Here is a 25,871-nt window from a genome sequence, read left to right on the forward strand (position 1 = left end):
CAGTTAGCACACTGCCAAAGTATATTTGATGCCCAATCACCGATCTCTGTATTCCTATTTCATTATTCCACCAATATTCATTAGTGTTTCTCAGAACTTTCCTGTTTACCATTCCTCCCCTCACCCTGTGGTCAGACTCTTGTCTCCTCCCTCTGGCTCCTCCCTCTTCCACTCCTCCCTTATTTCTCTCACCAGTTGCCCCGGGTAGCCTGGGAGAAGCACCCACTCAGACCCTGACCTGACCTCCATCACACACCCAGGTGTGAAGCCTCCGGGCAACTTGAGCCCCACCACCATGGGCTCTTGTCTCAGGGCAGGGGGCAGAGCCGTTCTGGGCCGCCTGGCCCTCCTCTGGACCCTCGTGGTTCCAGGTGAGTCCCTGCGGCTTCCCCGGTGGGCCGGGCGGGATGCACCCAGATCTGCGGACTCAACCTGCCCTCATCTCATCCCTTGCAGGCATCCAGCAGGAGATCAGGGTGTTCCAGCGGTCCGTGATGATGGGGCACGCAGGTGGAGCTATCACTATGCCCTGTCAGATCAGTAAGTCTGTGGATTACGTCCACTGGTTCCGCCAACTGGAGGGCCAGGCCCCTGAGAGGCTTCTCTATCTAGCCTTGTCCAAGCGGGATGTGCAGTGGGATTCGGTCCTAAGAGGTGATAAAGTCAACGCGGCCCGCGGCACGGATGGCAAGAGCTGCACCATGTCCTTGAGGAAGCTGGCGAAGAGCGACGAAGGACTGTACTACTGTGCTACCTGGGGATCCGCACAGCAGTGCGCGCAGCCCCGGGATCTGCACAAAAAGCGCTGAGACCCACTGCTCTCCCAGAACTGGCAACTGCCACCGCCTCCAGGTCCCTTAGGTTGCCTTGGGGTGATCTCTCAGTATCCTGACGACTCCCCCGACTCTAGGGCTTCTGCAGATAAAATCTGATGGGAGCTGAAGCTGACCCAGGGAAAAAGCTGTGCAGGTGGCAGGGACTTTTCCAAAGATTGTCCAGTTCAGCTTGTCTGGAGCATTTGGAGGAGAATCTGGGCTGCTCAATCCACCAGCTACTAAACACATCCAGCTATTGAGCCCTTGAAATGTATTTAGTTCAAGAGTCCAAGCTGAGATGGGCTGTATGTCTACAACACAAACTATACATTGAAGATAGTTGCAGAAAAAAAAAGTGGAATATCTCTTTAATTATTTTTATATTGACTTACTGTTGAAATATTTTGGACATCTTGGACTAAGTAAAAATAGTCCTAACATTCATTTTTTTTAATGCAGAAGCCAAAACATTTTCATCTATGGCTTGAATTGGTGACTCACATTTATTTCTAATGGACAGCTCTGGTATTGACTGAAAAGATAAAAATCTGACCATTTTCCTTGAAGGATGCACAGACAAAATGTCACATAAATGATTTCAAGGGTGAAGGACAGATCTGCCACAAAATGTTTGAAAGCTGAGCCTGGAAGTGTATGCCTGATCCCAGTCTCTAAGTTGTTTACCCATTGTCACCATTTTGCAGGGGAAGAGACAGTAGTTAGAAGCCCAGGAAACAATATTGGCAATGTCTCAGTGTCCTCATCTATTGGCATGCCTGGCACTCATGAGTTTGAGTTGATAAAAATCCTCATGGTGATGCAGTTAACCCTGGATGAGACATCAGGTTCTCTGCTTTACACTTCTCTCTGATGTTTTTTTTAATTTAATTTATTTTCATTGAAGTATAGTTCACAATAGCCCAAACATGCAAACAACCTAAACTTCCATCAACAAATGAATGAATAGAGAAGATGTGGTCATATACACAATGGAATACTACTCAGTCATAAAAAAGAATAAAATAATGCCATTTGCAGCAACATGAATACAACCAGAGATTATCATTCTAAGTGAAGTAAGTTAAAAATAGAAAGACAGATACCCTTTTATATCACATATATGTGGAATCTGAAATATGGCACAAATTAACCCATCTATGAAACAGAAACAGATTCAGGGGCACAGAGAACAGACGTGCGATTGCCAACGGGAAGGAGGGTCGGGAGGGAAGGACTGGAGCTTGGGATTAGCAGATGCAAACTATTGTATATAGAATGGATTGGCAAAAAGGTCCTACTGTATAGCACAGGGAGCTATTCAATATTCAATATCCTGTTATACACGTCTCCTTGAATGTCACCACATATGGACTTTTGAGTGAATCTCTGGCTACTCTGCTCTCTTCTATAAAATGAGGAGGTTGAACAGCTAAAAATATATGCCTCTAATCTCTGCATTTATAGGAAAATCACACAAATCACTTATCACTATATTCACTACCTTCTTATGAAAAGAAGAGGAAAAACAAAGAAAGCCTGGGTCACTGATTCTTCAAGCCCAAAACAGGAAAGCCCCTGATGCTGTATGAGGGAGAGAAAGAAAATCCTTTTGAAGTTTAAGCTGAATTTAGACCCTTTTCAAGTGGAAAGTCAAAGTTTATGTACAGCTTAATAGCAATGGTAAAACAGTTAATAAAAGATTCCTAAACTCATTGTCTACCTCCCTGAGCTCTCATTTTGCAGTTAGAAATGTATAATTCATATATGCTTTCCTTCTGAAAGAGCCCAACCCTTCACTGAAGGCCTAATTCAAAGCTAAGATCCCCCAGTATGTGTTAGAAGAGGTGGAGCTAAAGGGGACAGAAACTTACTCTAGCTCTGTTTCACGTTCGCTTACTTCATCTTCCCCATCATCCTAATACAACTCTTTCCTGTTCTTGCAGTCACACCAATGCCAGACTCCACAGAGAGTGAATTTTTTGAACTGGTGACAATGTGGCCAACAAGAAGAACCAGCTCGTCACCCATGTCCTTACAGAGCTATTAATACGTGGTCCACAGTCCCCGGGAAGGGACAGCCCAGTGCCTCTGCTGTGAACCTCAGCTATGGTGTGAACCCTATTCTCACCCCTCACTGACTCTGGCTTTTCCCTTATGAGCTCTGTGACCTTGAGCAAGATCTTCACACTTTTAGGCATCAGTTTTCTCAGGTCTAAAGCAGAATATAACCATTCCAAAATGTCTCTGTCTTGGAATTATACCACTTAATGTCAGTTGCAACCTCCATGGTGGTAGATTAGCTCTTTTCTGCATGAAAATCCTACTGAGACATATTTAGAAACCTAGAGTATGTCTTTATTGGGTGATCTCTTTTTCAGGGTAATCACTGCCAGGATGAAAGAAATGGTCCCAAGACTGTCACTTACTTTGGGAAGCACTTCAGCTAGTCTGTCTCTCTCCAAGTGAGGGATGTAGGCTGGCAAAGGCGTGGCTGTGCATTGTGCTGATGCCCCAGGTCATGTTCATTGAGGGCAGTGTGATAGAGTAGAAGAGTAATAGATTTTTACTAAGTTTTTAAAAACTTTATTGGTATATAGTTATTAATTTTTGAATCAAACTTTTCTGACAATTTTCCATACCTCTTTGGCACAGGAAATATAGGACATTTACAGTCAGCTCCTTCCTTGCTCATGTTAGGTGTGAGATGGGTGGGGATCTCCCTTAAGGACAAAGATGGGTGTGGCTGCCCCACAGCCTTGACTATGAAGCTCCCTCACAGAGTGCATACTGGGAGGCAAGGCTGAGATCTCTAGCAGCCCTGACAGAGAGTTCTTCTGTCAGGAGATACCAATCATATCATTCAAGTCAAGGAACTAAGGGGATGCAAAGGGTGTACCCCAGTCCACATTAGGTCCCCTCAGTGGTATCTCTGTGACCTGCCTCCTTCCAAAAAGAGAAGGAGCAGAGAGGAAGGAGACACAGGTCACAGATCCACTGAACTCCCGTGTTATATCTGGATTGTGCTATGCATCTTCCTATAATGATGTGAGACATAGGTGTTCTTACTACATTTTCAGAGTTAGAACACTAAGTGTTAGATAGCAAATAAATCAAGCAGGTAATAGGCAAAATTAGAATTAAAATCACTTTGCTGTACACTTGAAACTGACAGAACATTGTTAATCAACTATATTCCAAAAGGAACTAAAATTTGTTTTTAAAAGAATGAAAAGCAGTATTGAATGATTTCATGTTCCCTTCTGTAGCACACTGTGGGCACTTGGTATTACATAAATGTTTGCATTCCAGCTCTATCATTTTCTACCTGATCATCCATCCTTATGTCACATCCTGATCTCTGTGGAGACTTGTTTCTTGGCTCAAAATACCATCATTTACATAAAAGGAGCTAATGAGTGTAACTGTTTTTGAAAATATAGTGTAAACATTATATTCAAGAATTACAGCTTTATTTTAACATTTTTCTTTTGTACCAATAATATCAATCATATAGATTTATCTCCATAGGGAAGGCACTATGCTTGATGCAGTAAGGGATTTAAAATGATAGGGTGGGTCTGGAGCAGACGTGGGGAAATCAGGGTCAGTCCTGTCTCTGTCCTGGCAAATGGACAGCTTATCTGTGCTCAGAGGAGCATTCAGTTGCTTCTGGCAATTTCTTTTTCTCTTTATCCAATTGAGTGGCTTAAGATTACAGAACAGTCTGGAAGACATTTCTTCTTTCATCGTAAGAGAAGTGGCCTTAGCTCTCAAATTTTAGTTTAAATAAGGAATCTATATTCAAGGAAAACAGTATTCTACAAATTTCTTCTTTTATCCTATGAAAGATAAGTCATCACAGAACTTGTATTCTCATTTCTAATTATTGTGGTAAAGAATCAGGTTGCCTGTCACTAATTATTACAGAAATGCAAATCAAAACAATGAAGATTCACCTCACACTGGTCAGAATGTATCATTAAAAAGTCTACAAATAACAAATGCTAGAGAGATGGTGAAGAAAAGGAACCCTCTTACACTGTTGATGGGAATGTAAATTGCTGCAGACACTGTGGAGAACATTATGGAGGTTCTTTAAAAAACTAAAAATAGAATTACCATATGATCCAGCAATCTCACTCCTAGGCATATATCTGGACAAAACTATTATTCAAAAAGATGTATGCACTCAAATTTCATAGCACCAATATTTACAATAGCCAAGACATGGAACCAACCTAATGTCCATTGACAGATGAATGGATAAAGAAGAGGCTGTATATATACACAATGGAATACTGCTGCTAAGTCACTTCAGTCGTGTCCAACTCTGTGTGACCCCATAGATGGCAGCCCACCAGGCTCCTCTGTCCTTGGGATTCTCCAGGCAAGAACACTGGAGTTGGTTGATATTTCCTTTCCCAATGCATGAAAGTGAAAAGTGAAAGTGAAGTCGTTCAGTCCTGTCTGACTCTTAGCGACCCCATGGACTGCAGCCTACCAGGCTCCTCTGTCCATGGGATTTTCCAGGCAAGAGTACTGGAGTAGGGTGCCATTGCCTTCTCCAAATGGAATACTACTCAGCCCTAAAAAAGAATTAAATAACACCATTCGCAGTGACATGGATGGGCCTAGAGATGCTGTGCTGAATGAAGTCAGACAGAGTAACACAAACACTGTGTGATATCACTTACATGTGGAATCTAAAATATGACACAGATGACTTATTTACAAAACAGAAACAGACTCACAGACATAGAAAACAAGCTTATAGCTACCAAAAGGAAAAGGGGCAGGAAAGGGATAGATTAGGAGTTTGGGATTAGCAGATACAAACTATTATATATAAAATATATAAACAACAAGGTCCTACTGTATAGCAGAGGGAGATATATTTAATATATATATTAATATATATATATATATATATATATATATATATAGCAGATATATTTAATATCCTGTATTAAACATATTGGAAAAGAATACGTATGTATATACATCAGTCAGTTCAGTTCAGTTGCTCAGTCGTGGCCGACTCTTTGCGACCCCATGAATCGCAGCACGCCAGGCCTCCCTGTCCTTCACCAATTCCCGGAGTTCACCCAAACTCACGTCCATCGAGTCGGTGATGCCATCCAACCATCTCATCCTCTGTTGTCCCCTTCTCCTCCTGCCCCCAATCCCTCCCAGCATCAGGGTCTTTACCAATGAGTCAACTCTTCACATGAGGTGGCCAAAGTATTGGAGTTTCAGCTTTAGCATCAGTCCTTCCAAAGAACACCCAGGACTGATCTCCTTTAGAATGGACTGGTTGGATCTCCTTGCAGTATATATTGAATCACTTTGTTGTAAATGGTCTATTAAGTGACAAACGCTTTTCTGAATTTTCTTTTCTCTATTGTTTAAGATAAAAAAAATTGTTCTCCTTTCTCCAATAATTTGCAAAATATGTATTATTGGTTTTCATTTTAGAAACTAACAACGTTGTAAGTCAACAATACTCTCCCTTCCCCCAAAACAGAAATATGTTACTCAATGAATGGAGAACTTTGTCCACATTGCTCAAGTACACTTGAATTGGTAAATTTGCATTTTCAGTTACTGAAGAGTTTCCTCCTTTCAGAAATATATTCCCAAATCACCAACTGAGCAGCCCTGGTGTTTGTGAGAACGGAAGAGCTTTTCCTTTGATGTGAACTCCAAGCAGTTTCAACACAGATGAACACCTGGAAATTTAAAAAAAATTCTTAATTCTTTGAATACTCTTCCTGGAAATATGGGAAAGCAGAACAGGTGGTTAACCTACTACTGTCAAACTCTTCTTTTCCTGCTTTTATCCTTTTCATTTTTAATCAGTATTGTCAATGATTAGTCCACCATGGAAAACAGATATTTGGGCCCACTAATCTGAAGAAAACTTATAAAATATCAGATGCCATAAAACCCATCATCAAGGACTTCCAAAAGAACTCAGAAGGTCAAATTGCCCGCCCAAAGTTGTTAAACTGCTAGTCACTCCATGAAGGTAGGAGAAGGCTGAAATCATTGTAGGAGCCTGAACCAGTATGACAGCTCAGGTTGGAAGAAGATGTTTGGAGAAGGGACTAAGTAGCTCCCTGTGGTAAGTAACTTTTTTTCTATTTTTACCTTAGTCATGAAAGACTGATAGATGCTTTTCAGAAAAAAAAAACTTACAATCCCCCTTATCTGACTGCCATACTTGGCCTCAGCATGTGAACAGCAATTTTGCAGCTAGTGGTCACTGTATATGGATGTACATGGAAACAAAACTACTTCCTGTTTGTAAGCCACTGAAATTCATCTTTTAGAACACACACACAAACACACACACACATGCACAATAGACTCAGGCTAGATATTAAACTATTTTAAGGACCATATCTGTTTCATTGTTTCATTTATGTTTCAATATACTTACACCATTAGCATAATATGTCATTATGTCAGTAAAGTTGTTGGCAAAGTTTATGTCAGTAAAGTTTTTTGTAAAGGAATTTACAAAAAAAAATCCTTTTCTTATAAATGGCTCATTAAGTGAGAAACATTTTTTAAATTTTATATTCTCTATAGTTTTCCCCCAATAACCTGCAAAACCTGTTACTGATTTTCACCTAAGACCTAACAGCAGTGCAAACAAAATTTCTTATAATAAATAACTATATAACATTTGCAAATCCCACTTCTTATTATTCTAGTTTCATAGACGAAAGCTGAGAGCAGTCAGAATTTATGTCATGATCATTCTTGCTGCATTGCTTGGAAATGGACCAGTGTAATGGAATTTGTGAGCTCAACCATCTCAGCTCTGAAGTCCATGAAAGGAGTCTGCATGGTTGGACATCCTTACTTACTCATTCTCTCAGCAAACATTTTTTGAGGACAGTTTCTGTGTGGATTCTGGAGACAGAAGTGTGAACAAGACACAGATAGAACAAATCCCAGCACTCAAACAGCTAATAGTCTAGTGGAAAAGCATTCTAGATGCTGGCTTGATTGGGCCCATATTCTGTGGCCTGTGGCTACCAGAGAAACAACAGATCTTGCATTGATGAACTTGTTTCTTTCTCAAATGATGTAATAGTTATTGCTTATAAAATTCATATATTTTATCTGTCCTAAAAATTTGACAAAATGACCCCAAATCATCCCACTAAAGAGAATAATAATAATATCAGCTACTATTTACTGAGAGCTATACTGTCACCCTGCTTATTTAACTTATATGCAGAGTTCATCATGAGAAACGCTGGACTGGAAGAAGCACAAGCTGGAATCAAGATTGCTGGGAGAAATATCAATAACCTCAGATATGCAGATGACACCACCCTTATGGCAGAAAGTGAAGAGGAACTAAAAAGCCTCTTGATGAAAGTGAAAGAGGAGAGTGAAAAAGTTGGCTTAAAGCTCAACATTCAGAAAACGAAGATCATGGCATCTGGTCCCATCACTTCATGGGAAATAGATGGGGAAACAGTGGAAACAGTGTCAGACTTTCTTTTTTTGGGGGGGCTCCAAAATCACTGCAGATGGTGACTGCAGCCATGAAATTAAAAGACGCTTACTCCTTGGAAGGAAAGTTATGACCAACCTAGATAGCATATTCAAAAGCAGAGACATTACTTTGCTAACAAAGGTCCGTCTAGTCAAGGCTATGGTTTTTCCAGCGGTCATGTATGGATGTGAGAGTTGGACTGTGAAGAAAGCTGAGCAGCAAAGAATTGATGCTTTTGAACTGTGGTGTTGGAGAAGACTCTTGAGAGTCCCTTGGACTGCAAGGAGATCCAACCAGTCCATTCTAAAGGAGATCAGTCCTGGGTGTTCTATGGAAGGAATGATGCTAAAGCTGAAACTCCAGTACTTTGGCCACCTGATGCGAAGAGTTGACTCATTGGAAAAGACCCTGATGTTGGGAGGGATTAGGGGCAGGAGGAAAAGGGGACGGACAGAGGATGAATTGGCTGGATGGCATCACTGACTTGATGGACGTGGCTTTGAGTGAACTCCAGGAGTTGGTGAAGGACAGGGAGGCCTGGCGTGCTGCGATTCATGGGGTTGCAAAGAGTCGGACATGACTGAGCAACTGAACTGAACTGAGACATCATGATTTCATGCATTGGAGAAGGAAATGGCAACCCACTCCAGTGTTCTTGCCTGGAGAATCCCAGGGACAGGGGAGCCTGGTGGGCTGCCGTCTATGGGGTCGCACAGAATCGGACACGACTGAAGCGACTTAACAGACATCATGATAAGTAGTTTCCATGCCTTATCTTTTCCTCAAAAGGAATCTTCGTCTTCCCATTCCACAGATAAGAAAACTGAGGTTTAGAGAAGTTCAGGTACTTGCCTAAAGTCACATAACAAATTGCTGTGGCAAATACTGGGATTCAGTAGAGACTTGTTTATTCCAAAGGACAGAGTCTGGGCCATTACACAAGGTGAGAAAAATGAAGTCTAAGTTTTTATATTCTGAATATTTACTCCTCTGTAGCTTGATCTTTTAAATGGATTATTTAATTGACTTCTTAATTTGTAATAGGTTATAATTTGTATTATTACTCGTGTGTGAAAACAGTGTTTCTGTGTATTTAAATTGTGTGTTTCCAAAATTTATTTGTGAAGACCTAAGATAGAAAATGCCATGTACAGGAAGGGCATGAAATAAGATCAAAGGCACTCAGGGAAGCAGGAGGAAAAAGGACTTCTAGCAGAAAGCACAGGTTCAGATTTTAATGCTGAAGGGTAGGAGAGTTATGTGTCTACTCTAGCTCAATTAAAAAAAGTGAATATGAAAAAGAAAAAATGAAAAGTTTGTGGAATACTTACTTTTTATTAGCTGATAAAATAAGCACACCAAAATTTTTAATATGATATGTTTTTACAACATAAAATTAGAAAAGGACTTTAATACATGAAGTTAAGAGAAAAGTGAAATAAAGATGGAATATAGTCTTCAACATCCATTTTATAAAATGGGAGAAATGGTCTTTAATCAAACCCATTTATACTACCAGTTCATCAATGCTACGGATACCATAACACTTAATGTCATTCACAGACGGTGACCCTCAGCAGATAGGGTCAGGCAGGTAAGGTTTTCACAACCCAACATGATAATAATAGAACTTGAGAACCAGGCACCCTACCATTTCTCTTATCATCCTGCCTTGAAGACCAAGCTCAATTCTACACATGAGCTGGAGAGAAATCAGTCTGAGGCTGAAATTTCTAGTAAAAGCTTGGAAGAATATTAATTGTGCTGTTGATTGGGCAGGAGGGGGAAGCCATTTGTTTTGGACAACACAAGTGAAGTAATTCCATATACTGACTATACATATTGGGCTTTAGCCAATGTTCCCTTTGAGTGGCTTAACCCTGGAAATACAGCGGGTAACACTAGACAAACAACTAACTGCCTTTAAGTTGTGTGTATGAAAAGCACGTGCCCTATGACCATGGCTTTGAGAATTCCTGACATGTGGAGCATAGTAGAAGGCAAACAAAGGAACAAATCTTCACAGTTAATTGCCACAGACTCAGTTGCAACCCCAAAATACTGAATTCCCATCAGTAAGGGCAAGCCCTGGTCACATGATATTAAAATATTATGTTGGAGTACACAATCACCTAGTAATAAGAAATCACTAATAATAATGATAATAATTATTATTATGGTCTTTCTTTTCCATGGCATTTTTAATAAAATCACTTTTTCAGACCTTGTTTCATGTTGGTCCCACTTCAGCATTAAAAGGGATGTCGAACTGATTCAGGCTAACACTATGTTTTCAAATAAACAAACACCGAAAGCTTTAATTTACCTGATTAGCTCAGCCATGGAGCCTGTTATGAGCAAAGTGAATCAGGACCAGAAACTTGGCCTCTTGTATCCCAGGCTGTCATGATTCCACTAGGACTTAAAGAACTCAGAGAAGCTAAATTAGTCTAAAGTTTTTGCCACAGGTTGAATCACTGTGGAATTTAAACAACATGATCTTTGGTGAAGGAACAAAAGTTTTCGTCCTAGGTAAGTACCTGAAGAAGGGCATTTTTTGTCAAGGTAGTGGAGGGAAGGCAAGAAACAAATTGGAATAATAGTTTAAAATGTTTGGGAAAATGGGAATGCGAATGGGGATTAGATTAAGGAGTTTAGGAAAGATATTAAAACAAATCCTTAGAGCATACCATAGACAACTGTGTACAAATATAGTAGGATTTGGCTTTCTGAACATGTGGACTTATATAAAGGGTTCCTGTATAATATATGTGATCATCATGAAAGTGTTCGGTTCAAGGCCAAAGTTGGCTATTATAGGTAAGTTTTGTGAGCTGACACACTTCCTTTCCTGATGGCAAAGGGGTGTTTTCAAAGAACCTGGCCTTGGAGTCAGTCTGATCAGGATGTCTGGGTCTACCATTTACTGTTTATGAGCACGTGGTCAGTTATTCTTCGGCCTCAGTTTCTGAATCCACAAAATGGAATAGCCATATGTATCCAGCTGGTATCGTGTGAGAATTCAATGAAAGCCTGTCAGTAGTGTCCCTGACACACTGTGTAACACGTTGTCGGTGCTGGATAGGCGTATCCACACTCTATTCAAATGCAAAGGGAAAACTGCACTCAGGAAGGACAGTTGTTTGCATCCAAAAACATTGACAGAAGAGAAATTCTTCAGAGGATGCAGTTGTACTGCTAACTCCTTAAACAAACAGTTATCTTACTGTCCACTCACACACACAAAATTGAATTGGGAGGTATTTGTCTCTCTTTAACAGACTGCTTTCTATTTGTCAAGAAAAATGAAGTTAAAATGTATTTGTTTTTATATTTGTTGTTCTATATGTTTTACATCTGAATCCTTTCACTTAATTGATATCATCTCTAACACAAACATTAAGAGAAGGCAATGGCACCCCACTCCAGTACTCTTACCTGGAAAATCCCATGGACGGAGGAGCCTGGTGGGCTGCAGTCCATGGGGTCGCGAAGAGTTGGACACGACTGAGAGACTTCACTTTCACTTTTCACTTTCATGCATTGGAGAAGGAAATGGCAACTCACTCCAGTACTCTTGCCTGGAGAATCCCAGGGACGGGGGAGCCTGGTGGGCTGCCGTCTATGGGGTCGCACAGAGTTGGACACGACTGAACTGACTTAGCAGCAGCAGCAGCAACACAATTGGCCCTTAGAAAATAAACTTGGGCTTCACGATCATATTTATCAGAAAAATTTTAATTCATAAATTAAATGATCATGTTGTGAAGTCAATTAAATACAGATGCAAAGGTCAAAATGTAATTTGTTTATTTAAATGTGAAATAGTTCTAACTATTTAATTTATAAAATATAAGGAAACATAGAGTACTCTCAAGCAATAAAAACAAAGTGTGTGATGGGAGAAATATACAGTATCTTACTATTATAATCAATAAAATACTATTTACACCATGAGTAAGGTGTATAAAATTAAACACATTAGGACCTAATTGTATTTACAATGTAAGTTTTTAAATGACCTCTGTTTGCTTACTTCTTTAGTAGAAAACTCAGGAATTTTGCTACAGAGGAAAAATTTCTCAAAAATTTTTTTCTTTTTCTTTTCAAATGATAAGTTTAATTTTTCTGTTCTTAAGAAACTGCCCTCAGAATGATTAAAACAACTCTAAACTAGCTCAAAGAGAATATGAGTAAAGTATTTATGTTTCATTTGGAAATAAACTGGAAAGAGTTTTAACATTTATAATTTCAACCATTACTTTAACCATAAATATATAATCAAGAAACATGCCAGCATTTAAGTGGGATCATTTATAAACTATGTTTTGTTATATATGTTGACATCATGTCCATAAGAAATTCAGGAAGCATACATTTAATTTTTAATTATATGTATATTTATTTAGCAGATGAAAACATAGTAAACCATGGAGCTCTAAAGAAGTTCAGCAAACTTATAGGGTAGATTTAACACTGGGGGAGATACAGAATCAAAATACTGTGCATTCTTAATCATGCTTAAACTTGAAATGAAATTTCAAAAGAAAATGTGCCTTGGTAAACATTCTCTAAAGTGAAGCAAAATTCTGATAAAATGCATTACTTGATAAGGTTTATATAAAGCATGTCAGAAAATTATACATTTTTAATAGAAGTTATGGAAATATTGCTATTTTGTTTCCAAATTCAAGGCACTGTAAACAATCAACTCCTCCACTCAAAAATCTGAAAGTTTTCAGATCTGAAGTTCAGATGTTATATAAAATTAGAAACTCACCAGAAGAATCCCATCACTTCAGAAACAGGCAGGTGATCCACATTTGAAGCTTTAAGTTCAACATCACAAATTGTCAAGTACACAGGGACTCTAATTCCCATTATAAAAAAATGACTGTATATTGTTTAAAAATACAATAAATTTCCTACTGACATTTATTTATATGATAAGTAAGATCAGTTCAGTTCAGCTCAGTTGCTCAGTCGTGTCCGACTCTTTGCGAACCCATGAACCACAGCACACCAGGCCTCCCTGTCCCCGTCCATCACCAACTCCCGGAGTTTACCCAAACTCATGTCCATTGAGTTGGTGATGCCATCCAACCATCTCATCCTCTGTCATTCCCTTCTCCCCCTGCCTTCAATCTTTCCCAACATCAGGGTCTTTTCAAATGAGTCAGCTCTTCGCATCAGGTAGGCAAAATATTGGAGTTTCAGCTTCAACATCAGTCCTTCCAATGAACACCCAGGACTGATCTCCTTGAGGATGGACTGGTTGGATTTCCTTGCAGTCCAAGGGACTCTCAAGAGTCTTCTCCAACACCACAGTTCAAAAGCATCAATTCCTCAATGCTAAGCTTTCTTTATAGTCCAACTCTCACATCCATACATGACTACTGGAAAAACCATAGCCTTGACTAGATGGACCTTTGTTGACAAAGATAAGTATGGTTCATTCCAGAGTAGTTAAATGGAGTTCCACAGAGTTGCAAAACATGAGGATGAGTTATGTGACCAAAGAGAGCACAAGTTACAAAACAGGATAGGAAGGGAAAGCAGTGGAGAGAAGGGAACTTTCCTACACTGTTGGTGGGAATGCAAACTGGTGCGGTGACTATGCACAACAGTAGGGATGTTCCTTAAGAGACTAAAAATAGAGCTACCATATGATCCTGCAATCCCACTCCTGGGCATATTCCCAGAGAAAAACATGGTCTGAAAATATACAAGCACCTCTATGCTCATAGCCGCACTATTCACAATATCTAAGACCTGAAAGTAACCTAAGTGTCCAATGACAGAAGAATGGATAAAGAAGACATGGGGTGTGTGTGTGTGTGTATATATATACTGGAATATTACTTAGCCATTAGAAAGGATGAAACAATGCCATTTGCAGCAACATGGATGGACCTAGAGATTGTCCTACCGAATGAAGTAATTCAGGCAGAGAAAGAGATAAATATCATATGATATCTCTTATATGTAGAGTCTAAAAAGAAATGATATAATTGAAATTATTTATAAAACAGAAACCAACTCACAGACTTAAAGAACAAACTTGTGGTTACAGTGGGGAAGGGTGGAGGGAGGGACAGTTAGGGACTTTGAGACTGACATATACACACTGCTATATTTAAAATCGGAGAAGGCAATGGCACCCCACTCCAGTACTCTTGCCTGGAAAATCCCAAGGATGGAGGACCCTGGTAGGCTGCAGTCCATGGGGTCACTAAGAGTTGGACACGACTGAGCGACTTCACTTTCACTTTTTACTTTCATGCATTGGAGAAGGAAATGGCAACCCGCTCCAGTGTTCTTGTCTGGAGAATCCCAGGGACGGGGAGCCTGGTGGGCTGCCATCTATGGGGTCGCACAGAGTCGGACATGACTGAAGCGACTTAGCAGCATATTTAAAATGGATAACCATCAAGGACCTACTGTATATAGTACAGGGAAGGGAATTTTGCTCAATATTCTGTAACAACCTAATTGGGAAAAGAATTTGAAAAAGAAGAGATACATGTATACGTATAACTGAATCACTCTGTTGTACATTTGAAACTAACACAACATTGTTAATCAGCTATACTCAAATATAAAATTAAAAGTTTGAAAAAAGTCAAAGATTCTCACCTCTAGAGAAACTATCAGAGTTAACTGGACTTCTCCCCCATTCTCATTCTCACCACACACCCAAATGCTTCATTTTTTTAATATAATTTTATTTTTAAAATTTTTGTCCTTGCTGCATCTTCTTTGCTGCAACATGGGCTTTTCTCTAGTTTCAGAGAGTGGGGCTACTCTTCATTGCAGTGCGGGCTTATTGCAGTGGCTTCTCTTGTTTGAAGCTTGGGCTTTAGGGCACGGGGCTTCATAGTTGCAGCACAAGGGCTCAGTAGTCATGTTTTCAGGGCTCTAGAGCACAGGCTCAATAGTTGTGCAGGGGCTTAGTTGCTCGAGGCATGTGGAATCTTCCGGATCAGGGATCAAATGTGTGTCTCCTACATTGGCAGGAGGATTCTTTACCACTGAGCCATTAGGGAAGCCCATCCATCCACTTTAAAACAGGCTCCACTATGATAAACAATAGAGATGTTAAAAAATAAATGTGTTCGTGAATTTTGGAAGGAGATAAAACTCATACCCCATCTTACCATATGGAAAAAGAACAAAGGCCAACGTGTGATCCAGGTTCTACTCTGCTAGCTGTGACTTTGGGCAAGTTACATAACCTCTTGAACGTCTCTTTCTATTGAAAATAAGAAGGATAGTAAGTGAATGTAATCCATGGTGAGCACTAGTTCAGTGACAAGTTTTCTTCCTTTTATTGCATGCTAGTTTATTCCATGGTTCTCCATGTTTCTCTAATAACTATTTTAAATTCTTTTCTATCCCCCTCTGCAGATAAAAAACTTCCTGCAGATACCTCCCCAAAACCCACAATTTTTCTTCCTTCAATTAACGAAGTCAACCATCAACAGGCTGCAACATATCTTTGTCTTCTGGAAAAATTTTTCCCTGATGTTATTAAGGTTTCTTGGAAAGAAAAGAATGGCAACAGAGTTCTGCCATCCCAGCAGGGAAATACCATGAAGACCAATGACACATACATGACGTTCAGCTGGCTGACCGTGACAGAAAACTCCATGAAGAAAGAGCACATGTGTATCGTCAAACATGAGAAAAATACAAGAGGAAAAGATCAAGAGATTCTTTTTCCTGCAGTGAATGAAGGTATGTGAATATAAACATATAAATATAACCTCCCTTGGGCTTCCCTAGTGGCTCAGTGGTAAAGAACCCACCTGCCAATGTAGGTGACATGGGTTTGAGCCCTGGGTTGGCAAGATCCCCTGGATTTGGAAACACAAACCCACTCCAGTATTTTTGCCTCAGAAATTCCAGACAGAGAAGCCTGGGTCACAAAAGAAGAGTCAGACACAACTTAGCAACTAAACAACAATAACCTCCCAGAACACAGTTTTTCAAAGACAATACCCCAACTTTTCTGTCAAGTCAAATAAACACGTCTTTCTAAGATGTTGTTATGTTTAATGGTAGCATAAATGTTTTGAAATTCCCACTAGAATTAAAATAGTACAGTCATGGGAACATTAAAACAAAAAAGAAAAAAGATTTTTAAGCTTTCTCAGCCTCAGTTTCATCTTCCAAAATGTTACAGTCACAATGATGATTTTAGGGTCTTTGTATGGATTAAATTAAAGAAAATATATGAAAGCCTCTAGCAACTTAGTGCCGGAGAAGGCGATGGCACCCCACTCCAGTACTCTTGCCTGGAAAATCCCATGGATGGAGGACCCTGGTAGGCTGCAGTCCATGGGGTCGCTAGGAGTTGGACACGACTGAGCGACTTCACTTTCACTTTTCACTTTCATGCATTGGAGAAGGAAATGGCAACCCACTCCAGTGTTCTTGCCTGGAGAATCCCAGGGACAGGGGAGCCTGGTGAGCTGCCATCTATGGGGTTGCACAGAGTCAGACACGACTGAAGCGACTTAGCAGCAGCAGCAGCAGCAACTTAGTGCACAACAAATTTGCAAAAAGAAATTCCACTTTTGATTGCTTGGTTGATCAGGAAATAAGAACATTTATATTTCTTTCAGGAATGCTCTACTCACCAAGCAAAGTCATTCTCACTTTAATCCTGGTTTTACTCAAAGTATGAGTCAGAAACAGTGGGTTATTAAATGACAAAATGATGTTCTTATGAGGAAACCAGACTGCAGTTCAACAAAAAGTATTGAGTTGGCTAAAAAGTTTATTTGGGTTTTCATAAGATGTTATGGAAAAAACTTGAAAGAACTTTTTGACCAACTGAAGAGAATAATTTACTGCTGCAGTTTTATTATGGTCTTAGTTAAAATTTGTACTTTATTTACTACCTTGAAGTTAAAATTTGTAATTAAAGATCGGGTGAGACTAAAGTGTGCAAACTTATTCCCACTGTACATAATGAATGTATTTCTTGCTGTTAGAAAAGGTCTTTCAAGATACTTTTATTGCAGCCCTAGCACATGCCAGGTCTGGAGGGATGTGTGAATGGACACACTCGGGTGAATTACTGTCCTAGGAGGATGCACTACAGTCAAGAGAATATACAGTTTTCTGGATGACTCAGGGTCACTTGCGATCCAGGCATGACATCCCAAAGCAGCCCCTGTGAGCAGATCCTGGATGTGTCCACACGGTGGGGGCAAAGTGCTGGGTGTATCTTCACCCTGACAGTGGTCGTCTAACTCACTGGACTCCGGACTTAACGTTCTGAGTAATTCACCTAGCAGACCAAAGGCCACAGAGTGCCCATCAGAGGAATCATTTTGTGCTTTTCTCTGTGGTTAGAAAGCCTTTTCAAGCAGTGGGAACCAAGCACATAAAATGTGCACAGACGTTTGCTGTGCACCAGTCTGAATTTCTGAAGTAAGTCTTTATCTTCTCTGATTCTTAGTTTGCCAATGATCAAATCAAGCTTGAACATTTGCCTTGGCTTTGTTCTAGGACTGCAATGAAGAGGAGATGAAATAAAGTCAGCAAACAAATTGCATCCTAAAACATAAATGGGTGTATTTGTTCATGCATCTACTGTAATATTTATATTCTTTCCTTAAACTAATCAAAACTAAGATTACAGAAACTGCCCTAAACTTCTATTTCCACTCATTCTACTCTAAGAAATACATAATAAACAAATTTGTTAAGTGCAGTTTAATATAATCATGGCTCTAACTGTCCTATTAGGTTTTAATTTTTCTGTGATTAAGGAAAAATAAAAAGGGTAGTAAGTTTCATGGTGATAATTACCATAAAGGAGACAAGTTCCCTTTTATCATGTGTGATACTTGGCACTTAATTTCTAAAATAAATGTTTCCCATGGATTTCATGGCCATATAGCTAAAGAGGGCATTTCTGTGAACGTCACTCTTTAGTAAATTTCCCATTCCAGTGTTCTTGTCTGGAGAATCCCAGGGACGGGGGAGCCTGGTGGGCTGCAGTCTATGGGGTCACACAGGGTTGGACACGACTGAAGCGACTTAGCAGCAGCAGTAAATTTCTAATGCTATTTTTGGGAAGTTTCTTCTTTTTGATAAAAGTTAAGAATATTATATGGGCTTCCTTGGTGGTTCAGATGGTAAAGAATCTCCCTGCAATGCAGGAGAATTGGATTCTATTCCTGGGTTGGGAAGATACTTTGGAGAAGAGAATGACTACCCACTCCAATATTCTTGCCTGGAGAATCCCATGGACAGAGGAGCCTGGTGGGCTACGGTCAAAGGGGATGCAAAAAGTTGGACTCAACTGAGAGACTAACGCTTTCACTTTCAAGAATACTGTGTTGTTGTTCAGTTTCTCAGTTGTGTCTGACTCTTTGCGACCCCGTGGACTACAGCGTGCTAGGCTTCCCTGTCATCACCATCTCCCAGAGCTTGCTCAAACTCATGTTTATTGAGTTGGTGATGCCATCCAACCATCTCATCCTCTTGTCCCCTTTTTGTCCTGCCTTCTATCTTTCCCAGCATCAGGGTCTTTTCCAATGACATGGCTCTTCCCATCAGGTGGCCAAAGTACTGGAGCTTCAGCTTTAGCATCAGTCCTTCCAATGAATATTCAGGGTTGATTTCCTTTAGGATTGACTGGTTTGATCTCCTTGCAATCCAAGGGACTCTCATGAGTCTTCTCCAACACCACAGTTTGAAAGCATCAATTCTTTGGTGTCCAGCTTTCTTTATAGTCCAACTCTCACATGCATACATGACTACAGGAAAAACCTAGGTTTGACTATATGGACCTTCATTGGCAAAGTAATATCTCTGCTTTTTAATACACTATCTAGTTTTGTCATAGCTTTTCTTCCAAGGGGAAAGCGTCTTTTAATTTCATGGCTGAAGTCACCATCCACAGTGATTTTGGAGCCCCAAAAAAAGTGATTCAATATATACTGCTTCTCATTGCAATGGCTTCTCATGCTGCGGAGCATGGGCTAAGTAGTTGTGGGGCACGGGCTTAGCTGCCTTGTGGCATGTGGAATCTTTCAGACCAGAGATTGAAACCATGTCCCCTGGATGGGCAGATGGATTCCCACCCACTGTACCATCAAGGAAGTCCCAGAGAGTTTTAAGACACATTAAGGTCAGTTCTTGAGGATGATTATATTAATATTTCACTCTCGGCATTTACTGCAAAGACTTAACACCTCAAATTCATTTTTTATAGTGAAAACTGATCTCAATGAAGGCATAAAATGGCATACCAGAACCAAATCCATATGGATAAGAACATATCCAGAAGAAAAGCAATAAACCAAACAACCACTATGACTCTGTTTTCCCGGATCCATTTTCTATATGGAAAACTATAATGCAATTTGGCTGATTTTTTTTTGTATTTGGAATTTTCTATCCCTGGAATTGCACTGAAATGTTGACCTCCTACAAATGCAATTTGGCTGATTTTTTTTTGTATTTGGAATTTCCTATCCCTGGAATTGCACTGAAATGTTGACCTCCTATATAAACGAGGTCACTGATAATAATAATTAAGATATCTGGAAAAGAAGATGCTTTTAGTGTCTACAGTAGTAGAATTCTGTTGTTCATTGGTTACTTTCTCTCTCTTTCTCCGGCTTATTTTACAAAGTACTTTACACAGGCTCCGTCTCATTTAATCTCTCACAATAATCCTTTGAATGCTGGCTCTGTCATCACTGGTACCACTGGTCCAACTCTCTGCCAGTCACTTTCCCTCTGATCCTTATTTCTTCTTTTGTAACATGGAATCCCCCAAAATACACCTCACTCCAGTGTCACTGGAAGATTAAAGAAGGTAACACATGTGAAGTAGTTAGGGTAGTTATAGTTGCTCACTAGCTATTAGCCTTATTGTTTTCATTATGCCCACAAACACCACAAATGCAGAAATCATGTGCGTAAGTCAGGGATACTGGGAACGTGTGTGATTTGGAAAGGTGTGACTGCTTTCCTTTGCTTAGAAGGGAAATTTACCTGAGCCAGACTTCCTTGAACGTGGGATTCTGTTGCAGATTCTAGGATTGGATGTGTTCATCTTGGGAACATCCTTTCATGTCAGCAGTGGACACTCAAGATGTAGAGCAGCCACTTTTTCTGTTAGCCTTTCTGCAAATATTTCTTGAAATTGTATTTTGGACAGACATTGTCACATGTAGAAAACAATATATGAATTAGATCTACTGAATTACATATTATCAGATGAACTATTTCTGGATTTGTAGAGCTCATATTTTAATCTGTCAGCAGATTATATATATATAATATATATGCTACATGCACACATACATATATATGTTACACATACACATATAAACACGCATGCACAAATAATGAACATGAATAATTGACAATACTTTCTCTAATTTATTGTAGTTTTCACCCCAGTTGTCACTACTACTGAGCCTCCAAATGATTGTTTGAAAGATGGAAGTGGTAAGTTTTTGTGTACGTTTGCTTTTATGTTGGGCTTCCCTGCTGGCTCAGTGGTAAAAATCTGCCTGCAATGCAGGAGCCACGGGAGATATGGGTTTGACCCCTGGGTCAGGAAGATCCCCTGGAGAAGGGCATGGCAATCCACTCCAGTATTTTTTCCTGGAGAATCCCATGGATAGAAAAGCCTGGAGGGCTACAGTTCATAGGGTCTCAAAGAGTCGGACATGACTGAAGCGTCTTAGCAGGCTTGCATGCACCTTTATGTTAAGCTTTAGTATTTTTTTCCCTTCTGATTAATTAACTTCTTTTGAACTTCTCTGGCTTAAAGTAGAAAAGAACAAATATCTGGAATAGTGATGCTAAAAATTTTCATAGTTTCAAGAACCGACTGACTTGTCTAGCAGCAGATTTTATATATATATACACACACACACACATATATACATACACACACACACTGTCATAATGGGCATGGACAATTGATTAATATTTGCTCTCATTTCTTCTAGAAGTCACTGATACTGATTTTACAAAAGCTTGTGCGAGAGATGAAAGTGGTAAGTTTTTGTATATATTTGCCTTCATGTCATCCTATAGCATTTTCTTTTCCTCCTGATGAAATTACCTTTTGAACTTTCCTGGTTTATGGTAGGAAAGACCAATTATTTCTGAAACTTTAAGATTCATACATTTGATCAGTATCTCTCCTGTCTCTATTGGCAGATTTTATATATATGTGTGTGTATTGTGTACATATATACACACACACAAACATACATATACATATACATCATGTATCAAATAGTAAGTATGAACAATTGACTACTATTTTCTCTTCTAGAATTCGCTAATTCTACAAAAGCATGTCTGAAAGATGAAAACAGTAAGTTTTGTCTGTATTTGCCTTTATGTCATGTTATAGCACTTTTTTCCTCTAGATAAATTAAACTTTTGAACTTGGTTTAAGGTAGAAAATCAGAAAGTCTGGATATTGCAAAATAGACTGTTAAACGGTCTATAAGGAAATCTTAAGTAAGTCTATTATTTAGATTGTTACACTGTCTACATATTTTAGGTTACACATATTTTAAGTAAATCCAACATTCTGTAAGAGTCATCTTAACACAATAAATACTGGTTTTGGTGTGAGATGACTCTCAATTAGAGGATGCGGTTGTGTAGCTTTTGATTATAGTGACTATGCAAAAATGATACCAAGTTGCTTTTATGTAAGTGCACTATGTTATTGCTAGTACCTAATAACATAAACTGATGCTTATAGAGAGTTTCATATTCCTACAGATGGCCTTATACTATGTCTTTTGTGTATTTTAAGTATGATTTTCATAAAGCTCCTAAGAGGGTATATATTCAGTTCAGTTCAGTTCAGTTCAGTCGCTCAGTCGTGTCTGACTCTTTGTGACCCCATGAACCACAGCATGGCAGGCTTCCCTGTCCATCACCAACTCCCAGAGTCCACTCAAACCCATGTCCATCGAGTCGGTGATGCCATCCAACCATCTCATCCTCTGTCATTCCCTTCTCCCCCTGCCTTCAATCTTTCCCAACATCAGGGTCTTTTCAAATGAGTCAGCTCTTCGCATCAGGTAGGCAAAATATTGGAGTTTCAGCTTCAACATCAGTCCTTCCAATGAACACCCAGGACTGATCTCCTTGAGGATGGACTGGTTGGATTTCCTTGCAGTCCAAGGGACTCTCAAGAGTCTTCTCCAACACCACAGTTCAAAAGCATCAATTCTTCTGCACTCAGCTTTCTTTATAGTCCAACTATCACATCCATACCTGACCACTGGAAAAAACATATTAATTTCCCCCCATTTTACAGATGAGGGCAATGAGCTAAAATTAATCAAGTCCCTTGTACCAAGTCTCACCACCCCACTCCAGTACTCTTGCCTGGAAAATCCCACAGACGGAGGAGCCTGGTAGGCTGCAGTCCATGGGGTCGCTAAGAGTTGGAGACGACTGAGTGACTTCACTTTCACTTTTCACTTTCATGCATTGGAGAAGGAAATGGCAACCCACTCCAGTGTTCTTGCCTGGAGAATCCAGGGGACGGGGGAGCCTGGTGGGCTGCCGTCTATGGGGTCACATAGAGTCGGACACGACTGAAGCGACTTAGCAGCAGCAGCAGCAGCAGTACCAAGTCTCACAGCTAGATCTGGAGTTTCAACCTAGGACATTTGAATCCCTCCTCTAAGACACTGATATAGAGTAAGAAATCCAAAAACCAAGGCCTTGACACAATGGACATCTGGCTGGGGGTGTAAGTGCCTGGGCTTCCAACTATCACAGACTAGAGTTCTTTGGTTATTAGTTGCATTAATGTGGGTGCATTACTTACATTGCTAAACAGCAGAATCCTCACCTGCCAATAGGGAACAATTACACCTAACTCAGTAATTGAAGGGGAGTGCTTCCCTGGTGGCTCAGACAGTAAAGAATCTGCCTGCAATGTGGGAGACCCGGGTTTGATCTCTGGGTTGGGAAGATCCACTAGAGAAGGGCATGGCAACCCACTCCAGTATTCTTGCCTGGGAAATTCCACGGACAGAGGAGGCTGGTGGGCTACAGTCCATGGGGTCGCAAAGAGTCAGACATGACTGAGCAACTAACACTTTCACTTTCAGTTATTACAGAGATAAGGTCAGCTATGTGGGATGTCTCCATAGGGTATCCATTTAGCTGGCACAGGATCAGTACTAGTTAGTGGTCCCTTCTCCCTACATGAGGGTTCTTAGTGAATTTAGAAGCACTGGCTCCAGTCCTGCTCATCCCTTCTTCATTCTCACTGTGTCAGGGGGCCTGAAACTCAGCTAACACCTGACCTGACACTGGGCAGTAAGTTATGAGCCTGTCACCTTCTGAGATCCTTTCCACACCATATACTAGTGATTCTGGAGTTCTGACTCTAGAGAGAGAGATATTTCCTCAGGAACAGACTTCAGCCTTGTGGTTTGCTTAGCCAAGTCAGATCCATCATCACTGTTGTTAATTATTCCTTGACATCATTTATTTCTTGTACAACTTCAAAGGAGAGTAAGCGCAATTAGCCTATAACATCACAGCCACGATGAGAGACATTCAGGACAGACAGATGACTGAGGTATGAGCGCCTAAACTTTCTGAGAATTGGGCTAACCACTGTCTTGCATTTTGCACAGTGTTCACTTTACTACACCCTGCCCCACCCACCTTAGACGCCACCAAATTTCAGATCGTAACCTCATCGTAATCTCACTGATACACAAGGTATAATCCATCAGATCCTTCCAAACCAGTGATTCGACTTGATATTTATGCCAAATATCAAATGTCTGGGGTATGCACTGAATGTGGAGATGCAGAACTACATGACAGCTAAGAATGTGCTCATTAAAATCATGTTGCTGGGATTGAAATGTGGTTCCTGGTACTTTCTAAATGTGTGACGTCAGGCAAATTACTCCTCTCTGTCCTCAGTCTATTTGTAAAATGGGGGTCGACCCCATAGACGGCAACCCACCAGGCTCCCCCGTCCCTGGTATTCTCCAGGTAAGAACACTGGAGTGGGTTGCCATTTCCTTCTCCAATGCATGAAAGTGAAAAGTCAAAGTGAAGTCGCTCAGTCGTGTCTGACTCTTAGCAACCCCATGGACTGCAGCCTACTAGGCTCCTCCATCCATGGGATTTTCCAGGCAAGAGTATTGGAGTGGGGTGCCATTGCCTTCTCCAAATGATCTTATAGGTTATCATAAAAATTAAACAAGATTAAAAATTTGCATGCAAAGCTCTCAGAAAAGTGTTTAGCATTTGGCTAGCGGTTAATGAATATTACTCGTTATTTTTTAGACATATGGCAAGGGTGAAGAAAATGATGAAAGCAATTTATCACAAATGATTTTCCCTCCTGGACTCCATTAAAAATATAACCTTACTTTTTAATATTTTGGAAGGTTCTAGTGAATTTAGCTGAGGTTGTTGACTTGAACTGTGAACTGAATTCTGAGCCGTCCTGGTGGTGGTGGTTGTGATGATAAATGTTTACCTTGGGGTTTGGTGTTACAGGGGTGTCATGCCAATGTAGATGATCAGAAGTAAATAATTGTGACCATACCTCTTATTGGGCTTCCCTGGTGACTCAGATGGTGAAGAATCTGCCTGCAATGCGGGAGACCCGGGTTTGATCTCTGGGTTGGGAAGATCCCCTGGAGGAGGGCACGGCAACCCACTCCAGTATTCTTGCCTGCAGAATCCCCATGGACAGAGGAGCCTGGCGGGCTACAGTCCATGGGGCTGCAGAGAGTCAGACACGACTGAGTGACTGAGCACACACACAATGTTAGGAGGTGTATCCTATCCTTCTGAAAGAATGGGTAATAATCATATGACTTCTCCTAGATACCGTGCAGCTGCAGTTCACGTACAACTCTGCTTACTACACCTACCTCCTCCTCCTCCTCAAGAGTGCCATCTACTTTGTCACCACCTCCTGCTGTGTGTTTAGGAGAACAGGTGTCTGCTGTGACGGGAAGAACTCGTGACGCAGGGGACAGCAAAGGGGCCAATTTCCCTTCTTCATCTATTTTGTCAGAAACTCTCTACTGAAGACCTAGCCAGGCTTGCTTTCTGGGTTTGGGTTATTTCAGGTGTTGTGTCTAATTTTCTATCATTGTGTAAGGGTTTTTCGAAGCACTGGGCAGACAGTTTTTCTCTCTAACAAGAATTCTGCCATTACTCAAAGGCACGGCCCAGGGCTAGTCCAGGGGAGCCTCTCCCACCACTGTCCCCACAACCTCATCAGCTCCTCCCCACCCCTAAGTCCTCATAACCCCTGGAGCACACACAGTGGGCATTTCCCTGTTTCCTCCTTGAGCATCTCCACCGAGACCACGGCCCTGATCTTCCGTCACACACCCTGGAGATGCTGGCTTTGCTACTTGAATCCTGTACTTTGATTTTCACAATAAGCACAATAAATTTTAAAAAAGAAATCAAAAGTCCCTTTTTATCTGTGTACTTTAATTTCATGAAACTAATCAAGGTGAGAAACAGCATGA

General features: G+C 40.5%; 1 gene segment (V, D, J or C); it reads left to right on the forward strand.

The window, feature by feature from the left end:
- The first annotated feature begins 200 nt into the window (after window positions 1-200).
- LOC147374323 (T cell receptor gamma constant 1-like) lies at window positions 201-25,805 on the forward strand. The segment is given in 6 exon segments: window positions 201-371; window positions 15,739-16,068; window positions 20,752-20,811; window positions 21,321-21,368; window positions 21,653-21,694; window positions 25,213-25,805. Coding segments are annotated over 6 exon segments (699 nt in total).
- The last annotated feature ends 66 nt before the right edge of the window (window positions 25,806-25,871 follow it).

This window comes from Bos grunniens, chromosome 4 (assembly GCF_055505025.1).
Source record: "Bos grunniens cultivar Pamir isolate PY7600 chromosome 4, Bosgru_T2T1.0, whole genome shotgun sequence".
In the NCBI taxonomy this organism is placed as follows: Eukaryota; Metazoa; Chordata; class Mammalia; order Artiodactyla; family Bovidae; genus Bos; species Bos grunniens.